The 22,343-nt window shown below is 55.0% G+C and overlaps 10 protein-coding genes across 10 annotated transcripts; 5 read left to right on the top strand and 5 right to left on the bottom strand.

Moving 5' to 3' along the window:
• Positions 1-461: 461 nt before the first annotated feature.
• N657DRAFT_573873 (uncharacterized protein) lies at positions 462-927 on the top strand (the record flags this gene model as incomplete). Its single annotated transcript, XM_062788994.1, has 3 exons — positions 462-614; positions 671-794; positions 848-927. 3 exons carry the CDS (start codon positions 462-464, stop codon positions 925-927), a joined length of 357 nt encoding a protein of 118 aa, XP_062647190.1.
• Positions 928-1,220: 293 nt separating this feature from the next.
• N657DRAFT_646202 (alpha/beta-hydrolase) lies at positions 1,221-2,893 on the bottom strand. The gene has a single exon (XM_062793078.1). It carries the CDS (start codon positions 2,546-2,548, stop codon positions 1,484-1,486), a length of 1,065 nt encoding a protein of 354 aa, XP_062647189.1. The 5' UTR covers positions 2,549-2,893; the 3' UTR covers positions 1,221-1,483.
• A 324-nt stretch (positions 2,894-3,217) lies between these two features.
• On the bottom strand, positions 3,218-4,717 carry N657DRAFT_719044 (uncharacterized protein; the record flags this gene model as incomplete). Its single annotated transcript, XM_062797503.1, has 2 exons — positions 3,218-4,000; positions 4,178-4,717. The coding sequence occupies 2 exons, from the start codon at positions 4,715-4,717 to the stop codon at positions 3,587-3,589; spliced, it is 954 nt and encodes a 317-aa protein (XP_062647188.1). The 3' UTR covers positions 3,218-3,586.
• Positions 4,718-5,304: 587 nt separating this feature from the next.
• On the top strand, positions 5,305-5,916 carry N657DRAFT_620286 (PHF5-like protein). Its single transcript, XM_062790584.1, has 3 exons — positions 5,305-5,350; positions 5,414-5,687; positions 5,764-5,916. The coding sequence occupies exons 1-3, from the start codon at positions 5,334-5,336 to the stop codon at positions 5,800-5,802; spliced, it is 330 nt and encodes a 109-aa protein (XP_062647187.1). The 5' UTR covers positions 5,305-5,333; the 3' UTR covers positions 5,803-5,916.
• A 101-nt stretch (positions 5,917-6,017) lies between these two features.
• N657DRAFT_463029 (uncharacterized protein) lies at positions 6,018-7,905 on the bottom strand. Its single transcript, XM_062787494.1, has 2 exons — positions 7,150-7,905; positions 6,018-7,078 (listed from the first exon to the last, which is right to left on the bottom strand). Exons 1-2 carry the CDS (start codon positions 7,638-7,640, stop codon positions 6,148-6,150), a joined length of 1,422 nt encoding a protein of 473 aa, XP_062647186.1. The 5' UTR covers positions 7,641-7,905; the 3' UTR covers positions 6,018-6,147.
• Positions 7,894-8,942, bottom strand: N657DRAFT_462980 (uncharacterized protein). Its single transcript, XM_062787493.1, has 2 exons — positions 8,057-8,942; positions 7,894-7,972 (listed from the first exon to the last, which is right to left on the bottom strand). Exon 1 carries the CDS (start codon positions 8,766-8,768, stop codon positions 8,232-8,234), a length of 537 nt encoding a protein of 178 aa, XP_062647185.1. The 5' UTR covers positions 8,769-8,942; the 3' UTR covers positions 7,894-7,972; positions 8,057-8,231.
• Positions 8,943-10,216: 1,274 nt separating this feature from the next.
• On the bottom strand, positions 10,217-11,240 carry N657DRAFT_462805 (uncharacterized protein). Its single transcript, XM_062787490.1, has one exon. It carries the CDS (start codon positions 11,030-11,032, stop codon positions 10,451-10,453), a length of 582 nt encoding a protein of 193 aa, XP_062647184.1. The 5' UTR covers positions 11,033-11,240; the 3' UTR covers positions 10,217-10,450.
• Positions 11,241-11,250: 10 nt separating this feature from the next.
• Positions 11,251-12,616, top strand: N657DRAFT_462948 (thioredoxin-like protein). The gene is made up of 2 exons (XM_062787491.1): positions 11,251-12,055; positions 12,124-12,616. Exons 1-2 carry the CDS (start codon positions 11,450-11,452, stop codon positions 12,364-12,366), a joined length of 849 nt encoding a protein of 282 aa, XP_062647183.1. The 5' UTR covers positions 11,251-11,449; the 3' UTR covers positions 12,367-12,616.
• A 1,189-nt stretch (positions 12,617-13,805) lies between these two features.
• N657DRAFT_646196 (uncharacterized protein) lies at positions 13,806-16,806 on the top strand. The gene has a single exon (XM_062793077.1). The coding sequence runs from the start codon at positions 13,995-13,997 to the stop codon at positions 16,473-16,475; it is 2,481 nt and encodes an 826-aa protein (XP_062647182.1). The 5' UTR covers positions 13,806-13,994; the 3' UTR covers positions 16,476-16,806.
• Positions 16,807-17,666: 860 nt separating this feature from the next.
• On the top strand, positions 17,667-20,825 carry N657DRAFT_656652 (uncharacterized protein; the record flags this gene model as incomplete). Its single annotated transcript, XM_062794727.1, has 9 exons — positions 17,667-17,726; positions 17,837-18,016; positions 18,095-18,356; positions 18,418-18,610; positions 19,245-19,248; positions 19,954-19,988; positions 20,060-20,208; positions 20,271-20,725; positions 20,799-20,825. 9 exons carry the CDS (start codon positions 17,667-17,669, stop codon positions 20,823-20,825), a joined length of 1,365 nt encoding a protein of 454 aa, XP_062647181.1.
• Positions 20,826-22,343: the final 1,518 nt, after the last annotated feature.

Below are 22,343 nucleotides of genomic sequence, written 5' to 3'. Positions count from 1 at the left end.
GATATCTGACGAGTTGTTGATAATTACAGGCCAGAACCAATGCCAGGAGGATCTTACAGAGGAGTTGGATACATACGAGAATGCCGTACGGATACATTTGAGGAACCTGCGCGATTGGTCAGAATTTGGAATGTCGCTCCACCAGTGGAAGCATTGAAACGTGCGGGAAAGGGTTGCCAGAGCTCTGTTCCGGACAAGGCAGTTGGCAAATCAATTCTGGTCCTGTCTCCCTTTTACAAATGGAATCTGGCTGCACTCCCTGCAAAGGGCTCAGTTAACGTTACCTTACCGTTCAGCCACATACCGTACAAGTACAAGTGCTTAGTGGGGCATGTTTGCCTCATTCACAGCCGTCACCTTATACAAGGACTGCCATCTCTCTCGCATTCACAATTGGCATTCGACTGCGACACGGCAGTTCACTAAGTGATACCTCAACAACAGCAACAGCAGCCGGGAAGATGGTTTGCGCCAAATGCCAGAAGCTCAACAAAACCACCCTTGCCACACCGGGCGTCAAGAAAAAGACCGAGATGTACTATGGTTCCCCGGCGTCCTCATCCTCATCCGAAGCTAAGAAATCGGCCACATTGGGACAGACAGGCATCTCAAAGGTGCGCAGCCCGGCATCTGGACTTCTTCAGAAGGCTGTTTACTAACCGTCTCCTAGAGCAAATTGCTCTCAAAAACCGCGAAGAATCCCTATGCGCAGTACTCAAGCTCATGCACCCGCTGCAAGGCCAAGATCTCCCAGGGTCATACGTATTGCATCCAATGTGCCTACCGGGCAGATGGTGAGATTTGAATGTCATGTCTTGTTGTCACTGCTGGCTGACTCATCCCGCAGCGTGCCACATCTGTGGAAAGGCGAACAAGGCCAAGGCAGCCGTACCTACCGTTGACGGTCAGAAGCGCACTCTCAAGTGAGACGTGATAGCCGGGTTTCCTGAAGCTAGCCTTGGGCTTCCATCAAGCACAAACCTTAGGCGACAGACAGCGAATACCCGTGGAGCCTCGGCTCCGGGCCCCCACAGTATCGCCCACGACCGCAGTTCGGGCTCAACCGACAGATCGATAGAGACTGTCGGAGGTGTGTTATTTTTCCTGGCAACTCAGTTTCTTTGTTATACTAAGTCGACAGAAGGTTGGAGAGGCAGGATATTCCACACCAGTGTCAGGTTACGCCGCGCTCGGCAACGGAGCATTGAGTATTGGGGGAAGTGCCCTGTTCTACACAGTACTCTTAGAGCTCGTCGCGCTGTGCCAAGAGGCAGATACTGGCCAGGGTTAAAAAAGGAAGAAGCGAAACGCCAGCTGCGAGACCGCTTCAGCCGCCCAAAGGCATATGGCGGGTTTGGTGGCGGCGGACGATACCTTTTTGGTCAATTCCCAGCCGTTCTGTGGGAAGGAATCGAACTCAATGCTACTCTTCATCTCAGCCGACTTAGGATCCTAAACTACATATGCGACCCCCGCCCTCTTCTCAGATCGAAGCCTTCAGGGGTTGGTCCTTCAGAGTGCCTTCCAGAAACTCGCCGATATACTGGTTTGTCTCAGCTGGCGTCTGCCACAGCGCCCAGTGAGACGCATCGACCTGTCTGGTGACAAGATTATCGACCCACTTTCCCATCCCAGCCGCCATGTCAGGCGGCAGCGCGGCATCCCTTGTCGCAGTGACCATCAGCGACGGCACCGTGATCCTGGTTTTCTTGCCCTCCTCCAGAAGCGTCCTCTCCTCATCATAGTTGATCTTCGTCGTCTTGTACCAGGACAGAGGTCCCCTCATCCCGTTCTTGACGTACTCGTCCACGTAGTAATCCATCTCCTCCCGGCTGACCAGCGGACTCTCTCCAATCTTATTAACCTCCAACAAATCCAGCCGCACGCCCTTGGTCGTATCAACCACAGCCTGCCCGTCATCCCGTCTGGCCCCGTACATGACACTCAAAAACGCCCTGATCTTATCCCTTCCCACCACCGCCTCGTCAACCTCCGTCTTCTCAAACTGCAGCTGGTACCCAAAATTCGGCAGCCTCTTGACCAGCTCCTCCTTGGACACATACACCTCACTGACCGGCCAAAACGGCGTGCAGACACTGAACACGCACCTCAGCACCTCGGGCCGCCACAGCGCGAACCGCCAAACCACCGCGCCGCCCCAGTCGTGCCCGCCCAGGACGATCTTCTGCCCCTCCTGCTCCGTGCCCCGTTGGACGTGTTCGACGAGCGCCACGAGATCGTCGACGACGGCCTTGTATGAGTACGCGGCCAGGTCGCGCGGCGCATCGCTGCGGCCGTAGCCAACCATGTCCGGCACCACGACGCGCAGGCCTAGCGACAGCAGGTAGGGCACCTGGTAGCGCCAGCCAAAGGACAGGTCCGGAAAGCCATGGAGGAGGAGGGCTGTGGCGACGGGCTTGGTGGGGGAGGAAGGCTCGGCGAGGAGGTAGTGGTAGGTTTTGTTGTGGGGTGAGTTGGGTATGGTGTAGGTGTGGTGTTGCACGCGGGGGTCGGTTGGGGTGAGTTTGTCGACTTTGGTGGCCGCCATGGTTGTTGTTGTGTGTCCCGAGTGGGGTTGATAGTGTTGGCTTATGGGACGGAGAAGTAAGACGTGTGAAGACGAAGGGAAACGGTGTTCCAGGTTGGTGATGATTCCGGTTTTGGGAAGATGTGAGTTGGCGGAGGACGGGAGTACAAGATGTTATACAAGGAGGAAGTGCCGATCTCACACTCTTGCTTTCCAGCTTCCACTTGAACGCTCCCACACGAGGCTTGGAAAGAGCAGTTCTACGGGCTACACTCGGTCAGGGAGCGAACTAACCTGTTGTAGAAAGCTTCCCCAACCAGTCCGGAGGAGGAGGCTACCTGCCTGCGTCATGATCCCCACTTGCATTAACAAGATGGGTCAAGTCATTCGTAGATGCAACTGTACGAGCCGAGAAAGCCGGCAATCTCAAGCCGGGCTCGTGACAGGGCGCGGGTCTGGCGGTTATCAAGCGCAGGTTGTACATACACTACCGCAGTAAGTACGCAATCCGTTCCACATGCCGCTCATTGCTGGAATCTGTGGTCTTGGCGAGGATGCTCTACCCTCAACGACGAACCAAGGTGTAGCTCCGACCTGCAGGGGATGGTTATGCTCACTTGCTAAAATGTTGCCTTGTACACAAGTATATGGGGAGTTAGAGAGCGCTATTAGCCTATGTTGGACAGCCGCCATTGCCCCAAAGAGTCGTTCTACCACTGCATACAACGGTCATAACTCCCCAGGTCTTTTTCGGATTATGTGATCACTGAGAAGCAGCCCCGGTGCCGCGGCAAACGGAGTGCCCAGCACCACCGACTCCAGGCCCACATCCTCAATCCCGCTAGGCCCCGAATCCCGGTCCATGACGGCTTACCTCGGGACCCACATAGCTCTTCTCGCGGTATAGTCCGTGTCGAGCCCTCCATAAATAACCCCTGAGTAGCCACGACATCCCACACGTGCAAGGCACAGGGGGAAGAGGGCATTATACAAGCTTCACCGTCGAACTTACATCCTAGACAAGGTCGCAGAATAGGAACCGATGGAATGAAGACCGGGTTAGTATATGACTGTGTCCTCCTCATCCTGCATCATCTCATCCCCATTCTCGTCGTGATCTTTGTCATGGTGGGGGTTCCGCGCTTTCGATGGCGTAGGCGACACAGCATCCGGGTTGGTATCTCGCGGCTCAGGTTTGGGCTCACCAACCGTGGCTTCTTCGGCCCCTGAGTTTGGTACTGTCTCGGGTTGTGACTCACGCTTAGTCTCTGGCGCCGGCTCAGGTCGCTGCTTCAACTGTCGCGGAGGAGGCGATGGAGATCTCGGCGGCGGGGAAACGCCCAGTGCCCTGAGACGCTGCTCTTTACGCTCCTTAAAGTCGCGCGTTTCTCGATCAATAAGCTCTTCGACGGCGCGGACTTGGTCGCTAATGATGTCTTCTTGCTCCTTGGTGAGCTCCCACGGAAGATAATACTGCAAGCTCAGTTAGTTGAGCTGCAGGACCTGAAGGAGGCCAGATGCTTACAAGCTTTGGCTCGCTCTTGGTCTGCAGAATTCGCGCCTTTGCCAGCATGGTTGAGTGTCGGGTCCGCATCTGCACTAAATGTCAGCCAGCCGTCGCCAATCACAGCAAGAGGTGAGATAACGTACCACCTGCTCATCGAGTTTGACTTGCTCAATCTTGCGCGTCCGCTTCAACTGCTCCAGCTTCTCGATCCTGCGCTTCTCATCCTCAGCACGTCGTTGCTGCGACTTCTCGTGCTGTCGCCGCTCAATCTCAAGCCTCTTTTGCTGCTGCGTCCCCGACGAACTCCGGCTCAGCGCGCTGACCAGGCCTCCAAACAGCCGCTGCCCTCGCTTCTTCTCTTCCAGGCTGATGCTTCGCCGGCCCGGAGGTCCGCCTCCCATAGATGCCCTCCGTGCCTCTGGCGCGCGCCGAATCTCTTGCTCTGGTTCCACGTGGTGTGTCGGTGCTGTTGCAGAGGACAAATCTTCAGGTGCCTTGCGTCGCTCGTTATCGGTTGGCGTGGCGTCACCATGAGGTCCCTTTACGTGGGTATTGATGCCGTCGCTTGACGATGCGTGGTTGTGCCCATCCCCGAGTCTCATGCGCTTGCCGGCAACGTCCTCGTCGGGGGGTTCCGGCGTTGCCTTACGCTTATTTTTGAATGGTTCTTCTACTTCGGCCATCCTGTTCTCAATGTGATGAAACGTCAGTCGAAGGGCGCCGTGCAGGTTGGAGTCGGTTTGCGTGGCTTCTCGAAGGGTAGAAGTAGGCGGGGTGCTGTAGTACGAGGCGCAGAACAGACGTTATGCGCTAGAGGAATCGATATGAATGCGTATCATCACCTGCATTCTTGCAGTACGTAGCCCAAATGCGGTCAGGAATCTGTGTGGTGTCCTTGGGCGCAACCTCGATTGTCGTTCCGGCTGCATAACAGCTGACTTCTTGTGGACGTCAATCGCAGCGCGCTTCACTGCTGATCGCGTGGTGGGAAAGTCCAAGGCCCTCAACAAATGATAGTCGTAAAGACGACTCTAACCGTCCGCACCCTAACCCTGGATTACGAGCCGTATCACTACACGCTGGAAAATATAAAAATAACGCCACAGTTTGCCGAGGCTCTGGCCAGGCACAGGCAGCAGTGACGTTATTTACCGGACATTTTCAGTCGCGTGTTATCCACCTCTTCATCTTTGACGTCGGCAACACAACGCTCAAAGGAAGCTCTACCTCTTGGAAAACAACTTTTGGTAGTCTTCTTTTCCTCTTCCTCGACATCTTGCCATTCTACAAATCACTACCATGTCTCGCCATCATCCGTACGTCCCATCTCCCCCTATTCCCAGTTGCAGTGCCTAGTAGCTAAACCAGTCTTCCACCAGCGACCTAGTAATGTGCCGCAAGCAAGCGGGCATCTCCATTGGCCGGCTCTGCGACAAGTGCGACGGCAAGTGTCCCGTGTGCGATTCTTACGTGCGCCCAACGACGCTCGTGCGCATCTGCGACGAGTGCAGCTTCGGCAACTACCAGAACAAGTGCGTCGTGTGCGGCGGCGAGGGCATCTCGGACGCCTTCTACTGCTTCGAATGCACGCGTCTGGAGAAGGACAGGGACGGGTGTCCCAAGATCATCAACCTGGGCAGCTCAAGGACAGATGTGAGTTCTCTCTGCCAGACGCATGCTGGGACGGTTGCTGACCGGTTTTTTTGTTTTTGTTTTTTTCGTTTTGCAGCTGTTTTACCAAAAGAAGACAAATCGTACGGGGTTCTAGTCATGGTGTGGTCCGGGTCCGGGCGCTTCTCTCCTCGAGCTGTTCGCTGGAAATATACCGGTCTAGGAGTTAAGGGGCCATCTTGATTTGACGGCGTTGTGGCGTTCGGGGCGGTTGTTCAAGGAGGAAATACCACGACAATTACGGTCAGGTTTATTGTGATGTCGTTTACCACTTTATCATGCTATCTGGGTGGTATTGTATGGGCTAGCCAATACTGCGTTGTCTCGTACATGCTACAAAAGGAAAGGGTTAAAAACAGCCTAGCGCGATGCAAGAGAATAATATAAAGGAAACCCGCCGCGCACTTCAACATATTCCAATGCATTAACCCGGCCAGCTCATCTAGATATAGCTGACCTTGGTGCCCATGCCGGCCGTGGCCTTCACCTTGGCCCAGCTCGCCTCAAGTATCCGAGCGATCCTCTCGCGGATCCCTTTCCTGCTCAGCAACATAAGCAGCCCGATGATAAACGCCAGCATCCGCAACAGCACATAGGGGTTCGTCTGGAAGGCGCCCGCAATCTCGTCAACCAGCATCCGTAGGTTCCCCAACACCATCGAAGCCTTCGACATCAGCGTCGGCGCAGCAACGGCATTACCGCCGCCGCTAGCCCTTCTTGTCGGCAACGGCCCTCTTTCCCTCGCCACACCCTCAGGCAGTCGACTCCCCGACTTGGCCGTTGGCCGAGTAGGCGTGCTCTCGACGCCAAAATCCCCTTCGGTCACCGCAGCCCTCACCCTCTCCCTGCGCTCCCGCTCCTCAGCCTCCCTCTTGGCTCGTTCCTCTTCCAACCTCCTCCTCTCTCGCACCTCGTTCTCCGCCCGCAGCCGCCGCGCCTCCTCAATATCCCGCCGAATCGCCTCCTCGCGCCGCGCCCTCTCCTCCTCCTCGCGGCGTTCGGCCTCGAGCTGCTCCTCGCGCAGGGTATCGAGCGCCTGCAGGAATGCCTCGCGCCGCTCGTCGTCGAGCACGGGGCTGACGCTGATGAGCTCGCGCGCGTACCCCCACTCGTTGTTCCGCGGAAGCACGTGCAGCGTGTACAGCTCAAGGATCTTGACGCGCGCGTGAAGGTCGAGCGGGGTGTCGGCGCCGCTGGGGACGGTGGTCGCACGGCGTTGGCCTGGGCCTAGGGAGTGGTAGCGCCGCGGAGAGGATTCGGTGAAGCGGTTGGAGGAGATGTTGAGGTTTGGGGTTCGGGCCGCGGCGAGGTAGTTCTCGAGTCGTTTTTGGTTGGTAATCTGGGTTTTGGCGTGCGTGAGAAGGAGAGTGGCTCTGAACGGGCGGTGATGTAAGCAGGGCTGTACCTTGGAGAAATAGATCGAAGTTGCGGGAGATTGACTTACAGGTTGATCACTACCTCTGCGTCCACATCCCCTTCAATGCCGTCATATCCATTGCGGATGACCTCCTCCCAAATCTCCCCCTCACGAACCTTATGGCAGATGGCCCTCCATTCCTGCGTCCCAAACGCCTCCTTACCGTCATCCGGGTCAAGCTCGACAATCGCATTGAGCACAGTCAAGTACAGGCTCCAGACCTTGACCCTTGATGAGCGAGACGCCTGGATAACCGGGGCCGGCTCAAGTGGTCCATTTGGATCGTCGGACTGGGAAGGAGACACTAGCGGTAAGACGGTCGACAGCGCCTCGGGCAAGCGACGCGTGAGGAAGAGAGTCGACGCCTGGCGGTATGTCTTGGAAATGTGGGACGCCACGGCACTACGGCCCGAAGGGGCTGGGGATGACAGTGACGATATGGACGATATAGACGCTGACAGGCCGCGGGCCTGAGAGAGGTTATCGGCGGCCGTGTAGAGTGTGCGGTTCGAAGCCATTGTGGGCGTGGCTGACGAGTCGCGTGCGTCTGTCGAGCGGCCTGAAGGCCTTTCGAAATCGTGTTGCTTGGCACTTGATCAAAACACAATGGCTATGCGCTTCCATGTCCGGCCATTGCGGCGCCAAAAGCGAGGAATGGCGCCGAAAGAGGGTGGAACGTGATACGATTTATCAACGAGAACGTGAGAAGTTGAGAGTCCCAAGTTCAACTTTCAAGTTCCGAAGCGGAGACCGTAACATGTGCCTTTGTCACTCGCATGTCGCAAATTGCTGTGTTTTGATGAGCCGAGGCTAAGGTACCGGGGAAGCTCGGTTGTTTATCGCTATACCCCTTTGCAGATCCACTGTTAGATGCGGACTGCTCATTATTCCATCGCCTTTTTACGGTATTGTACGTGAAGATACGGGTACTCACTGTCCGTAATTCTGTAAGCAGTCAACCTGACGAGGCGCCTGCGCGGGCTCTCTCCAGTACTTAGTCTTTTGGACTAGATGTGTACCACAGTATCTTGGAGCCCATCTCCCTCTCCTCTTAAAAAAAATAGTCCCATTTGTCCCGCGTCATTCGAGAGAACCACGAATCTTCAATATCATTGATATTCGTTTTCATCCAGCCGCGGTACTGCGGATGGGACCAGGGTACCTCCTCGTGCTCCCTCCTTCGCCATGAAGTCCACCTCCAGCGGCCACACCCACGCTCCCTCGCCGGCAGAAAGTTGTCGCTGCTTCTCTGGGCCGTCCACCGCACATCGCAGCGGCGGGAGCTCCTCGGGTAGCCCAACCAGTAACGCCACACTCTCCGAATCAAGGACCAGACAGACACAGAAGCGTGGGTTACTTGGGCATGCCCGGCCGTTGCGCCGAAAAGCATCCGGAAGAAGTTCGCCCTTGTCTTCGAGGGCCCCAACCCACCGGTAAAAGTACTCGCGCAAGGCCATCAACCAATCCTCCTCATTCGAACCATCGTCCCCATGGCTATCAAGGTGGGCCAGCCTGCCGATCTTCAATGACTTCAATGTAGAGCCGGCGGAACAACTCCTCATTGGGGTCATCGAAATCCACTCGGTACTCTTCGCACAGCGCGCCGAGAGAAAAGCACCGGTTGTAGTGGCGCCAGTAGTGCACATAGCTCTTGAGACGCTCTATGGGCGACAGGGAACAGCGCGTCCGACTCGGGAGTGTAGGCGGTGCGCAGGACAGTGTAGGCCCACGAGCCTTGGACATGGCCTCGGGAGACTGAAGTATTGGTTCAGCTGGTTCAGTTGCCGGTTACCCTCTACTCTCTCTTGGAGGGCTGGAATCCCAGAGGCGTGGTGGATCGGCCCAAAGGTATGTGGCGGCATGGCCGTGGTGTATAATATAACGTAAAACTATTTATTACTCTGTTGGAGAGTGCCTCGGACTGTGTCTGTTCTGTGCGAGTCTGGGAAGACGAGTTATTGAGGGGCGGGAAAACGGAAATGTTGCGTTAAGGCAATGGTACGCATCTTCCCATGGCGCCCAAGGCTCACACTCTATCGAGATGCAACTCCCGGATCTGGCACCGAGTTGATGATGGCCCGATGCAGTGGCCGACTGTTGCGGGGTAACGATCGAGGGCACGGAAGCCTTCTGGAAGGACGGGAAAGCGTGAATGTGAGTCAACGCCAACAACCCACATGACGACCCGCTGTGATACACCAACGTAACCCCACTTTTATTCAACTGTCACCCCCCTTTCCAAAAAGCAGGTAGTTGACCGAGAGAGCCAAAACAGGATCCTACTATTGTAAGCGATACAAGGTATGCGCATACGCGCTCAACACGGGAGGCAGTAAATTTGGGGCTCCTGAATTTGATTCTACAACGGGATTGATGAGCAAGTAATACGCGCTGAGGTATTGTTAGATCCTATTTTTCTCTCTCCTCCTAAGATTGAGCTTAGATTTGAGCTCTTTCCCTTGGCATTCCTTGGCAAGTTTAGAGGAAAATTTGTTTCTGACTCCTGGAGAAAACCTCGAGAACGAAAGATTCATTAAGAACCTTATGCGTATCACCCGCAGTTTCAATCGCGTTTTAGAAACAGACTTAGGAGCCTTGGATTTACTAACTTCTATACTGGCCGCGTATGTGTATGTTTATGTGATGTATCGTCTGTATTAACGTTAGATGAATTTCAGTTTGGTCCTTCTGGCTAACTTTGGCTCAACTGGCCTCTTTTTAAAAGGTAGGTGGCAGGCCGAATTTAAAGTGGGGTTGACCTGGTGTTTGAGACGCGTAGCGCATGTCAGGCCCGCAAAGGACGGCTTGGTAAGGCGGGGAAACACATGAAACAGCATGAAACAGGTCCTGTGAGGCTGTGAAGTGATGATCCCACCAGACGCTTCAACATTGGGTTGTACGTTTTTTTGCCGCCGCCATATGGTAGGTGATCTGAGATCTACTAGTAGTATGGAAGAAACTGGGTAGTAGAGAACCGAACCTCGCTGGCTGACAGTGTAAAGACGGGTATGCTCTCACTGCACAAGACATGGTCCAAAAAAGCAGGCAAGAACGGTGCTACCTGGCATTATCTTACCTATATCCGCAAAGGGTGAGGCCAGTCAAGTTGTCTAGATTGAACGAGCAGCAGAACTGAAAAGTGAGCATAACAGCGGCGCGGTGGCATGGTTCTCAATAATGGATCGGATTGATGACAGCTCAGAGCCGCCCGGCCTCGCCGTTACGACCCATGCGTGTTAAAATCGGTCGCAATGCCATCGGACCTTTGTGTGTTGGTCCCCCATGTACGGATGCATTAGTTCGCGTCAAGGCTTGGTTGAACCGCAATTCAACTCATTAGGTTTGATTTTCCCAGTCGAGTGGTGACTGGGCCTGCTGAGCCTGCGTTCCGCGGTTTCCTGTCTATCCTAGGGTTGATCATGCACGCCTGGGTCAATATGAAGAGTGATGGGCAGGCAGCAGTGTGAAAATGATAATACAATAGGGCATTGTTCAGCCTTGAGATATCTATTCGGCATGCTTTCAGCGACTCGGTGGCTTGATGGGAACCATTTTGTGCCCTTGTCGTCTTGTCCCGCGTTCGACCGTTTTTTGAGTGCGCTGAATCCCTGTCAACCACGCGACAACTGTCTGGGCATGCAGCTGTGCAACCCCCTCGCCCCTGCTTCTTGCTTGCCGATCCCACTTCAGATCCTGTCTCTTCCTCCCAAAAAAGACAAACCAGGAACACAACCTCCCGGAACACAAATCTCCCACATTTGCCGCGCTGAATACACTGTATGTAAATAGGACTTCCTCCATCCGGCTTCCCCTGTGCAGCAGATCGCGCCCTGCATACGTCCATCACTCCACCTGGACTGATCTCAAGCCAGCACTCCGCGACCGCCCTCCAATCAGACCGACGTCGCATTCGGCATCGCCTTCTCTGAAACGGTCGACGCGAGCCCCAGGAGATCGAGTTTCCCCCTTGCCCGTCCAGTGGTTCGCTTTACATACAGTTCGCTATCAACCGCCGTCCAGTCGCAGAACCAAGGAAAACCGTTGCCCCTCTTCTTAACTCTGGCTTTGGCCACCTTGTGATTCGGCCGAACCGATACCGACCAGCCTCTTGACCCCTGTCACTCACCATTCACCGGCATCAGAAAGCACAGCAGTCGCCGCTCCCGCTTACCATTCGCTTGAACTCTTGCTCCACTACCCAGTCAAGCGGGCTCGCCGTGAACGTCACCCTCCAGGTTCACCCCTTTCTCGACCGTTGTCTTGAAACAAGCCATCCTCCATAAACCAATACCGCCCACCTATCCTGTCAGTCACCCTTCTCGCCATCATGTCTCTAAACCCTACACCAGCCCAGGAGGAATTCGCCGACCTCCTCGCCAAGAACAGCCGCTCTGAACTCGACGGTATCCACCCAGAAGACCGGGACGCTGTCGCCAGAGAGCTCGAAAATCGAAGCGAGGACGAGGAAGACCGCTACCGAGCCGCCCAGATCGACGCCGCCATGCGAATGCCGACCATGGATTCACACGTAGACATCAGACTACCGCCCGCGGATTTCGACAGGGGCCGCTCGACCGGGGTCAAGGGCGTCATCGCCGACGCCAGGTCATACGAGACGGCCCGACGGTCAAGGTGGAAGGAAAGGGTGCGTGCCGCTCGCCGAAGCGTGTTCGGGCTGGACCGAAGCAGCGAGCCGGATAGCGACGGCAGCGGCGCCGAGGACCCGGACGAGGCGGCCTTTTTGGAACAGTGGCGCCAGTGCCGTCTGCGCGAGCTCGAGGAGGAGAGCAGGAACCCCGTCCGGAACCGGAGAACGAGCCCCAGTGTTAGGCTTTACGGGCGCTTCGACCAAGTAGATGCTCTAGGATACCTCGACGCCATAGAGAAGGTTGGGAGGGAAACGGTAGTAGTCGTCTTTGTCTACGATCACCAGGTTGGTATCCGACTGAGCGGTGGTGTCTCGATGTTCCTTTGCACCGCTGACTAAATATGCAGTGCGAGGTGTCGGCGGCAATCGAGTCCGCCTTGGTTCCCCTAGTCACCACCTACCCGGCCGTCCATTTCGTCAAGGTCCACTTCGAGGATATCGAGTTCGACAACGCTGGCGTGCCGGCAATTCTCGCCTATCGAAACCAGGGCGATCTGTTTTCCAACATGACAGGGATCATGGAGATGATCCCCGACGACGACGATTTCGACACAGACTCGCTTAGAAAGCTCTTTATCAAGCAGGGTATTCTATAACAGAGGGTAGCGCTCGAGCGGAGTCGTCCTACTTCTTTACCTCGGTCCTGGGATGCCCACCATCCCCAGATGTCGGTCCAGGACGATGCAGCAAGGGGATATATAAGAGATACCACAGCAGGATGTATCTGGCGTTTATTTACCATGCGGTGGCGGCGGCTGGGAACCAAGTATTGTACAATACATTGATATGTGGCACTGTAAACTAGCGCAGGGTTTATTATTGCGATACGATTGGAAGGATATCACATAGATTCCATCAATTTGCTTGGCTTCAAGTTATAGGACGTCTACTAGTCTGACTTGGCCTCACTTTCGAAGATTCTGTGATGTGCCAATACGCTCGGGGACCTGATGCGTCGATAATTGATCTTCTGACACGAACACACTGAATGTGATCTGCCGGCGCACTCTTCAGCCCGCCCCGATTCATATAGCAGCTTCAGGGTTTACGACCGAGTAGTTTGTGCTGTCTCAAGTCTTCCAACTTAGGTCAAGCATGATGTTCCAGCATCTCACTCTTGATATCGTTCGCAGGGCTGTGAAAGACGTAACACGTAGTGGGGTACAATGGAGTAGCAAGTGGACAAGAGCCCACGGCCCCACTGCACCCACAGTTCCCGTCACTTGGTTATCGCTTGGCCGGCTCTTATTGCGGGATCACCTTAACACTTCGGTGTGTCCTCGACTGGTGTCTGTGATAGACTTTCAAGTCTAATCGCAAGATATAGCGTGCGCCGAACAAAGAGCTTCGGCTATGCTGAGGACCGGGCACCTCAGCAAGTGACCTCATTAGTACTCATTTCGACTTGGGCCCGGAGCTCAGCACCTGACTCCTCATCTGTTCAAAAACCCCACCTTGCATCCCGACACCTCATTCCTGTTGATTCATTGCGAACCAGATCGGTTCAAACCTGCACTGACGCAAACCAACGGAGCCTAACTGCCATGCTATCCCTCTGATTCCGGCATTTTGTCCACTTTGACCATCATTCAGTAACGCTCGTGGCTCGCTCAGGAGCTGACACGACTTGGGGCGCTCATGCCACTTTCCCCAACCCCGCCTGTCTAAGGCAGCTTCACCAGCCGGACAGGCAGAAATCCAAATCAAGCTGACATCTTGGATTATACTTAATTCCAAGACGGTCTTGCGAAAAGGCCCTTGAATCTCTCGAGTCAGTTCTTTCCGTCCTGATAAACCGACGCATTTCTCCATCTTTCCTGCCTGTCATTGCCTCCTGGCCGAGCCCAATCCCCAGGCCATTCGCCTTTTCCTCGGACACCCCTCCTCCCTTCTCATCCGGCACAGTGCAGCAGGCCACCCAACAACACCCCTCGGCTTCACCTACCTTACTTTTTCCAACCGGCATGCCTCAGGCGTTCGTTTTCACATGCCTTGAACAGGGACTGACGTTCTTCCTATCGTAATGGAATTGCAGACGAGCGAGTCTCTCCCACCAACAGGAACAGGCACAAGCAACGGCCGGAACGACAATACCCCTCTTCTGTCCCAAGAGGAGCAGTTTTCCGCTTCTTCTTCGATTCTTCGATTTCCCCGACCGCAGGGAAGCCAGGAGCTTGCCAACTGGATTTCCAACAGCTCTCCCGATATCATGCAACCCTCAAACATGTCGGACACGAGCAGTCTGGCCGACTCGGCCTACGAAGTCATCCAAGTGACCGACAACGAGAGCCAATACGGCGGCCTGACTGAGTCCACCTGTTCTCTCTCTGCCCCCCGGCCCGACGACGTACACAGCTTGGACGGGTCCCAAGACCATTACAACACCGATTCCGAAGAAGAGTCCGACCACTCTTCGCACGCATCATCTATCAGATACGCCGACCAAACCCTACAGAACCCATCGACACAGCTCTCGGCTACTCGCAACTTGGAATACGGCCCATCTACCGGAGGCTCTGGCGTCGTCGTTCGCTCCATCGAGTGTCAGGAAACGGCCAGTGCTCTTCTCTCCGGCCAGATCTCGGCCAAGCATGTCATTCGCGAGTTCGGCGAGGATGAGTCTTCGGCCATTTCACGAAACCTCGGTCTTCCAAACCGTTCCAAGCACTTGGTTGCCTCAATCCGTCAGACCCTATCTCCATCATATCTTGCCATGAACGAACCCTTCAGGGTTCTTTACGTGGGACAAGCGGATACTCAAAGGACTATTGTACTCAAGATCTGCGACGCGATCTGGGTCTCACCAAAGGACGGTTCCCATGAACAAGACTATTTCAACCGACACCGCGAAGGACTGTACAACATCGTGCCCATCTCGTCATTCGGTCCTACCCCTGAGCTCGACCTGATGGAAACATCTCGGTACCAGATCAGAGTGGAACACTGCACCTCCGCTGAAGCGTCGTTTGAGGAGGGCCAGCCTGATATCGTCTATTCCATCACCCTTGATCAGGAGAGGTCCCATCGATCCTGCTTCTCCCCGAGCCACGACCCCGTCGTCCATCCGAAATGGAACCTGCCTCACATTGCGGTGTTCTATCTCTCCGAAATAGACGACGCTGACGCTGAGCGGACGAGAGATATTACATGCGACTTCATGGAGCGCCATGGTGTGCCATGCTTGTTCATTGCCGACCGACAGGACTTAGACCATCCCTGTTGGCAAGACTACGTCGACCAGCACGCAATCCACCTGTGCTTGGAGTCCAGGGATCCAGAAATGCCAATGCAGCCTCGGCTCTTCCCAATTGACTTGGCCTCGTTTGAGGATATTGACGCCCGGCAGATGAACCGCAATTTGGCTTTCCTGACCGGCATGTCGGAAGCCGAGGACACGGCCTTCAATCAATGCGCCGTGTCTACCAAGCCATTGTCGATGCTGGATTCAGCCCTGAGCAGCGTGAGACGAGCGTGGCCATTACGGACCGAGCCCCATTTCTCGGAACTATCGATCTCGTCGGTTCTTCACAAGCTCATGGTCATGATCATCCCCCTCGTCCTTCTTGCTCTGGTCAGGTGGCTGCAACCGGAGAGCTCGCACCACATGCACCCATCCTCCTCCACGGGCGTCTGTGTTTCCATGCAGACCCATTCCGTGGTTTTCACAACCAGCAAGAGCTCGTCGGTGGCGACATCTACCAAAACGGTGGTGATCAATGTCACCTCCACCAAGACCGTCGAGGTTAGTCGGGCGAAGCCATCAACTAGTACTTTGGCTTCTGTTTTGTCCTTTGCCGGGTTCCTTCCTGAGAAGCCATCGATTGTCCCCGCCGACATCGAGCCCAAGAAGCCCGCCAACTCGTCGAAGAAGACGGTTTGCTCAGTCCGGGTTTACAGTCCGACCGAATTTTTGGTGGCGGTTCCAACTCGGAATAAGGTAGTGTGGCTTGCACAAGGGGCAATCGACATCGCGGTCCGCCGGGACGAAGAGACCATCAAGTCAAAGATCTCGTCTGTGGACGAAGGAGTGCTCGTCGAGCTTGATCGGAAGGACGCCCACGGTGTGCTGAACGTCTCTGTGGTCACGAGCCGCAGGCCAAAGATCAACGAGACTTTCCAGGTTGATTTCGGCAAGTCGGCAGTCGTCGAGGCCTTAGACGCTGGCCTGCATATGCTGCAGGATGCTCTCAGAAAAGTGCCGTGGACTGACGACGCACGCCAAGTCTTTGAGCACTCTCGAAGCTTACCCCATGATGTCGTGTCTGCCCTCGAGCGTGCATCGGAAGCGGTTCGGGAACGTGCGACTGGCACAATGAAGCGGGCCTCGGATATTATCCGGGAGCATCTTGCTCGCCAGCTCAAATCAGCCGAAGCAATGCGCAAGGAGGCGGATCTCTCGGTGCTGCAGGCTCAAGTTGCGTCCAAGCTGTGGTGGTTCAAGATGCAAGGAAAGATGGAGGAGTACGCCGAATATCAGCGGAACGCGTCCCGGTTCATCAAGAACAAGCACGACGAGCTTGTTAATGCCCGAAAAGGCAAGGAGAAGACTTATTCCAAGAAGGCAAGGCTGTTCCACGGGTTCCGGAGCGGGGCATATGTTCCCTGGAAGGAGGACTGTGATAGACGTGGCGAGGCCGTGAAGGACTCGGGCTCGCGTGAAGGTGGGCGGGGTACGAGATGGAGGAAGTTTATGAGGGGGATGTAACATCTGCTGTTCTTGTTTTCTTTTACCTCTGATTTGCTCTTTTCTGCTTTGCTGGGTTGGTTTTACGGGAGGTACACGGATTTGGGGGAAGAGGAATACCTGCGCATCAAAGCTGCCCAGACTCAGTGGGTATATGGACTGGAGTTTTCGTCTAGGTTTTTGCTTTTCACTTTTCTAGGGATTGAGGTCATGGCATGGGCTATCTTTCGTTTTTACTCCGACATGTCCCGACAGGGAGCTCTTGTATGTATCGGCTGGTGCGCTGGGGTAAAGGTGAAAGGCTGCCTCTGACAGGACAAACACCAGGTCCACGGGACCCGGAAGTAGAGCGGTGGGATTGGTAGAGCTATCCTGAGCAATACAATGGGATATAGAACCCCCGTGTGCTTGCTCTACTTGAGGATGTCGGTGGGAGAGGTTCAACCGTACTTATATCCAAGGGTGCGCTTGATGCGCTGCGGATAGATAGTACCTACCCGTATCGCCTATCCGTGCCTTCCAGGTTATTTATCCAAGTGCCATTTTTGCTACCGGCATCCAAGGGAGTAGCAGCTAACGTTACTACAGAACCTACGGTAGCCAAGTCAGCTTCAGAAAACTCCATCAGGTAGTCAACTTTGATATGCCTATAGCCGTAAGCGCTGGTGCCCAATCATCGCCCTTGTCAGCGGCTAGCCAGGCCCCGCTCTTCTCCGCCGAAGCCAAATTTCTCTTGGGCAGCATTTGTTGATTCAGAAAGTGAGGGGCAGCCGGGTCTCTGCAACACCAAGCACTGCCTACCTGCCTGTCTACTACCTTATCCACTTCCAAACTCCAAAACGCCGTCCTTTACACACTGCAAGGTACACCGCATTCCAAAAAGTGTCCTTGCCTTCCAGAGCAGCTTTGCAGCATCCGGTATGTTTAAGTCGAGTCGACTGTCTCAATTACGCCTTCCTCTGCCCCGCTCATGCGAAAATTGCCCCGCCTCATCCATGGAGGTCTTTCGTCTTCCAGCAACCCTGTCTGAGGCGGGAGCGCCAACGGCACCATGGCCGGGCAGCGCCGCCGGAGCAGTGATACAGGCGACGAGATGCATGGGCATAACGGGCAACGATGAGACTTTCACACAACCTGGCTAACTTGTCGCGTGTCTCGTGTAGTTATCCAGTCAGCACTTCGAGAGAGCTTAGCCCATCACATCCACCCAACATGTCTGCCGAGAACGACAACAAGCCCCTCGAGGAGGTCAAGGCTGAGGAGACGCAGGAGGTATGTGGATCTGTCTACTCTTGGTGTCGCATCAGCTTTTCGTGCCTGGGAGAGCATGGCGAACGGTTGACCAGGATGCGCTTCGGCTAACGCTTGGTGCCTTCCGACAGACTTCCACTGCTGCCGCCAATGCTAAGCCCGTGACCAGCGCTTCAGTTTTCTCCATGTTTGGCGGCGGAGCTAAGAAGGAGAAGAAGGAGGAGGATGAGGACCGCGGCGACAACTCTGGCAGCGCCAAGGCCCAGCGCGAGGCTGCCGCAGCCGCGGCTGCCTCTTCTTCGAAGGACGAGGTTCGTTGTCCATGCCATGGCGGAAGGGGAGTTGTTGGAACAGGGGCGAGCGCTAACGGAGTTTGTGGGGCAAAACAGGACGACCAGCCGCCTGAGTCTGAGGATGTCCACTTCGAGCCCGTTATCCACCTGACCAAGGAGGTCGAAGTCAAGACCAACGAGGAGATGGAAGAGCAGGTCTTCAAGATGCGCGCCAAGCTCTTCAAATACGTTGCCGAAACGCGCGAGTGGAAGGAGCGTGGCACGGGCGACGTGCGTCTGCTCAAGCATAAGGAGAACGGCAAGACCCGCCTGGTCATGCGCCGCGACAAGACACTCAAGGTCTGCGCTAACCACTATGGTATGTGTTACTCGCGATGTATTCAGACGTCAGCAGCGGTTCGGAAGCTTACCCTTGGTAGTCGTCCCCGAGATGAAGCTCTCTCCCAACGTCGGTTCGGACAGGAGCTGGGTCTGGAACGTTGTTGCTGATGTGAGCGAGGGCGAGCCCGAGGCTCTGACGCTGGCCATCCGGTTCGCCAACTCGGACAACGCCAACCAGTTCAAGGATGCCTTCATCAAAGCGCAGAAGGAAAACGAGTCTTTGTTCAAGAAGTCAGAGCAGGCCGGCGAGGAGCAGAAGAAGGAGGAGACCAAGGAAGAAGCTAAGGAGGAGGAGAAGCAGGAGACCGCGTAGGGAACGAGGCTTTTTGCCGGTTTATGGAAACATTGACTTCATGAAGGACGGTAACCACCAACCACCCCCCCAACCCACCGTACGGCGGCTCCCCAAGACGGCAGAGGACGGCGAGAAATGGAATACACATGATCATACCCCCAAACACCCCGAACACCATCGCATCGCACCACCCGTCCGGCCAGACCAAGAGTGGGTGTTCCTTCTTGAGGAAAGAAAGAACAGCAAGAAAAGGTGCTGTAAATAGACCAAATGCCATACAGTTCCCTTGTCTGTAGTAAACCTAAGTCAATGGCAATCCTTTGGGTGTTTGTAGGAGCGGTTTGCTGAGTGACAATCAATGCTGTGAGTTTTGAAGAAAGCAGAAAGGCACTGAGCAGTGCTATCGCCTGCCATCCCTCTATGTTTTCATCTGATCTTAGGACTCAGTTCTTTCGCCTGCGCATTTTGCCAGCTGCTCTCTCGCTTCTGCCCTCTCGTTGCTCTGGTCGAAATATTCCTGCTGCTCAAGAGTTGGTGGTTTACGTGGGAAATAATCGCCAATTCACACAGCACCGTGTGTAAGCAGTTTTCACACAACTTCTTGCACGAACTACTAGCGCACGGACCTAGCTTGCACCGCCACAATCATGAGCGAACGTCGCATGACTCGCCGCGCCATGGCCGCGCTACTTGCGCCTCAACCAGGTATGTGCCAAGATATCCCTGTGGAAAGTGATAGCGTCGTCGCGCGATTGCTGGTTTTGGTCGACGCATCACGACGTGAACCTTGAAGATACCATCCATCCTGTTGTACACCACCAAGCTTACGTCAACAACAACATTTTGCGCTATTCAAGCCATCTCTTTTGTTAGCTGGCGATCCGATTTCCTGTGCCCAATCTCGTATCTTTTCAGCACCGAGGCCGACGGCTTGATCCTCAGCGGCTGGAACCGGCAGGAGCTTTCTGGCCTTGCTAAGCGCGCGCTTCGAAGACAAGCTCTTCCTCTTCCACCGACGCAGTCGCAGACCGTATTATTTCTTGCCGGCTTGCTGCGCATCCGGAAACTGACGCTTGCGGAACCCTTGATTGGGAACAGCTGAAGGCGCGGCCGAGATTGTTGTTGGCACTCCTGGTGTTCGCCCCACCAACACTAAGAAAACTACCCCCCGCAAGAACAACGGAGTCTTCAACATGATTGTCGAGGTAAGTGGCAGCCTGAGGAGGAGATGGGGATATGGGGAGAGGGACCGGGAGCTAATGTGACTTGACGGATGCAGCGCAAGATCAAGGTTGTCACTGAGCAACACAACATGTAAGTAATCCAATCGGCCGCGCGCTGGACGGGATGGCGAGGACGGTGGGCTGACCGAATCGATCCAACAGCGACAAGCCTGCCGTCAATGAGGGCTTTCCCATGAAAGAGTGGACTGTCGAGATCTATATTCTCGATCAAGATGGCAAGGAGAAGCCCGCTCGCTGCTTCGCCAAGGTGGTGTACCATCTGCACCCCTCGTTCGCCCAACCGGATCAGAGTATGCGCCCTTTCTGCGATGGCTCAGATTGGGAGAGGGAGTAGTACTGACCCTGGTGGCAGCTTTCCTGGAGCCTCCCTTCAAGTGCACCAACGAGGGTTGGGGTGAGTTCGAGATGAGCATTGACCTGTTCACTACCGAGAAGGGCGGCAAGCAGACCATCGTGCACGACCTCAACTTTGCCGCGCCGCAGTACGAGAACATCCACACCGTGGTCTTCAGGAACCCGTCGCAGGCGCTGCAGCAGATCCTGCGCGAGACGGGCCCCCTGCCCTCAGACGAGGAGCGCAAGCAGAAGAAGGTCGACGGCGGCAAGAAGAAGAAGACGTACGATATTGAGAAGATGGCCGACGGCCTGATCAAGCTTGGGGAGGACGACCTCTTACAGGTGATCCAGATGGTCCACGACCATAAGGACGACAACACCTACATCCAGAACAATGTGGACGCAGGCGAGTTTTCGGTCGATCTCTATACCCTGCCGGACGGTCTGCTGAAGATGCTCTGGGACTTCCTGGTAGGTTTTTCCCCGTTTAGTCCATTGCCTCTGTCACCTTCTGAGCAGATTACTAACTTTTCTGCGCTTCTAGATCAGACAGGGCGTCGTCGTTGCTTGAGTACCTAGGCTCTCGCATGTGCATTCAACGGCGTCCGGCGTCTTGGGGGAAGGTTTCGGAAAAGCATTGGTTGGTTGGATGGATCGGACGTCGCACTCTGGGGTGTCGGTCGGCAGCTTACGATGAGTCTGGCCTTATCTGCCTTGTTCGTCTGACAGCGGCCCTGGCCAGTGGTATCGGCTGGCCCTTCTTTCCAGTGGATTTTTTTTTTTTGGAGCGGTGATATTGGGCTTTATCACCGGCCGTTTTAGTTCTGCATGGAAAGGATTTTCCATCTCCTTAGACACGGTTTGTGGGCGGCCATTTCACTGTTATACTTTGTCAATGCGTCGTCATTGGTGGTCCTGACTCCTTTCCTCGTTCATTGCATTTCGTGGTGGCTAGTGGTTGGTACAGCGGCTTTCTGCCGTGGAACCCGGTCTTCAGGCCGTGGGCCGATTTGCTTGAGGGTGAGAAGCTGGGCGATAACTGGATGGCGCGGCTGATGGATGAGTGGTAATACAAGGGACTAGTTCGCTGACAGCGAGCGCAACCTCATCACTTGACTTACCTACTGAACCCGCAAGTCCTACAACAGCGAGGGAACTACGTGAGGACACTCAGATGATGGGTCGCCTAGGTCCCGCACTTGTCTCAGAGCCGCCGGTAGGTTGCATGCCGCACCGCTAAGGTACCGACGTTCTTTCAAGGGGAATGCCGGTTGTGTGTTTGTGCTCGTTCGAGCAAAGCGAAGAAATCCATCCGCGCCATCCGCGTGATCCGCGTCAACGTGACCCAGCTAGGATGGGAGCTTCAGATCCTTACCTAATAACAATGAACGCTCAACTGTGATTGTTGTCTTGTCCAAGTAGCAGGCGGACGGCCTTGAAATGACAGCGTAGTACCTATAGGGAGGGCAATTGCGAAAGAGTTAATTGCAGTGGTTTTCAAATTGTCTTCCTGCGTTCTGTCTTATCGCAAATGCCCAGCATGGCCTGCATCTAGTTCATTTATCCGTTCCAGGTTTGCCAAGAACCAGTCGGGCGAGGCTGCCAGTGACTGCTGGCAACACAGATGAAAGTCACCTGCTCGATTCCTCCTCGAGGACGAGAACCTGAAGGCCAGTGAGACGACGCCTGATCTCGGACGAAAATGGTGAAGTGATTTGCGTGGATTTCAGCATCATCAGGACTCGATTCTGAAATTTCGGATCTTATCTTGTCATTGACTTGCAGTGTCCATCGACACCTTCCGAGTTGAGTCTTAGAGAAGGTTAATCCAATTGAGTCGTGAGCTAAAAAGAATGTTCTGCGTTCGTTGAGATCGAACCCTGCCAGGCCTCTGCCGCTGATTGGCTGTTGTGCTTCATGAATTCCATTGTAGGCAAGTGTGCCCCGCCCGCAACAAGACCCAAGGAGCGTCACCCGGGACTCGGCCACACAGCGAAGACCCCTCAAATGGCTCCAAAACTGGCCCGTTCCCCAGTTTCTCGAGTCCTCACCCATCGTAAACCGCTTCCAGCCGACAAAGCAACGGGCT

This window comes from Parathielavia appendiculata (genome assembly GCF_033297405.1).
Source record: "Parathielavia appendiculata strain CBS 731.68 unplaced genomic scaffold N657scaffold_7, whole genome shotgun sequence".
In the NCBI taxonomy this organism is placed as follows: domain Eukaryota; kingdom Fungi; phylum Ascomycota; class Sordariomycetes; order Sordariales; family Chaetomiaceae; genus Parathielavia; species Parathielavia appendiculata.
This window is presented reverse-complemented; position numbering and strand designations above follow the sequence as displayed.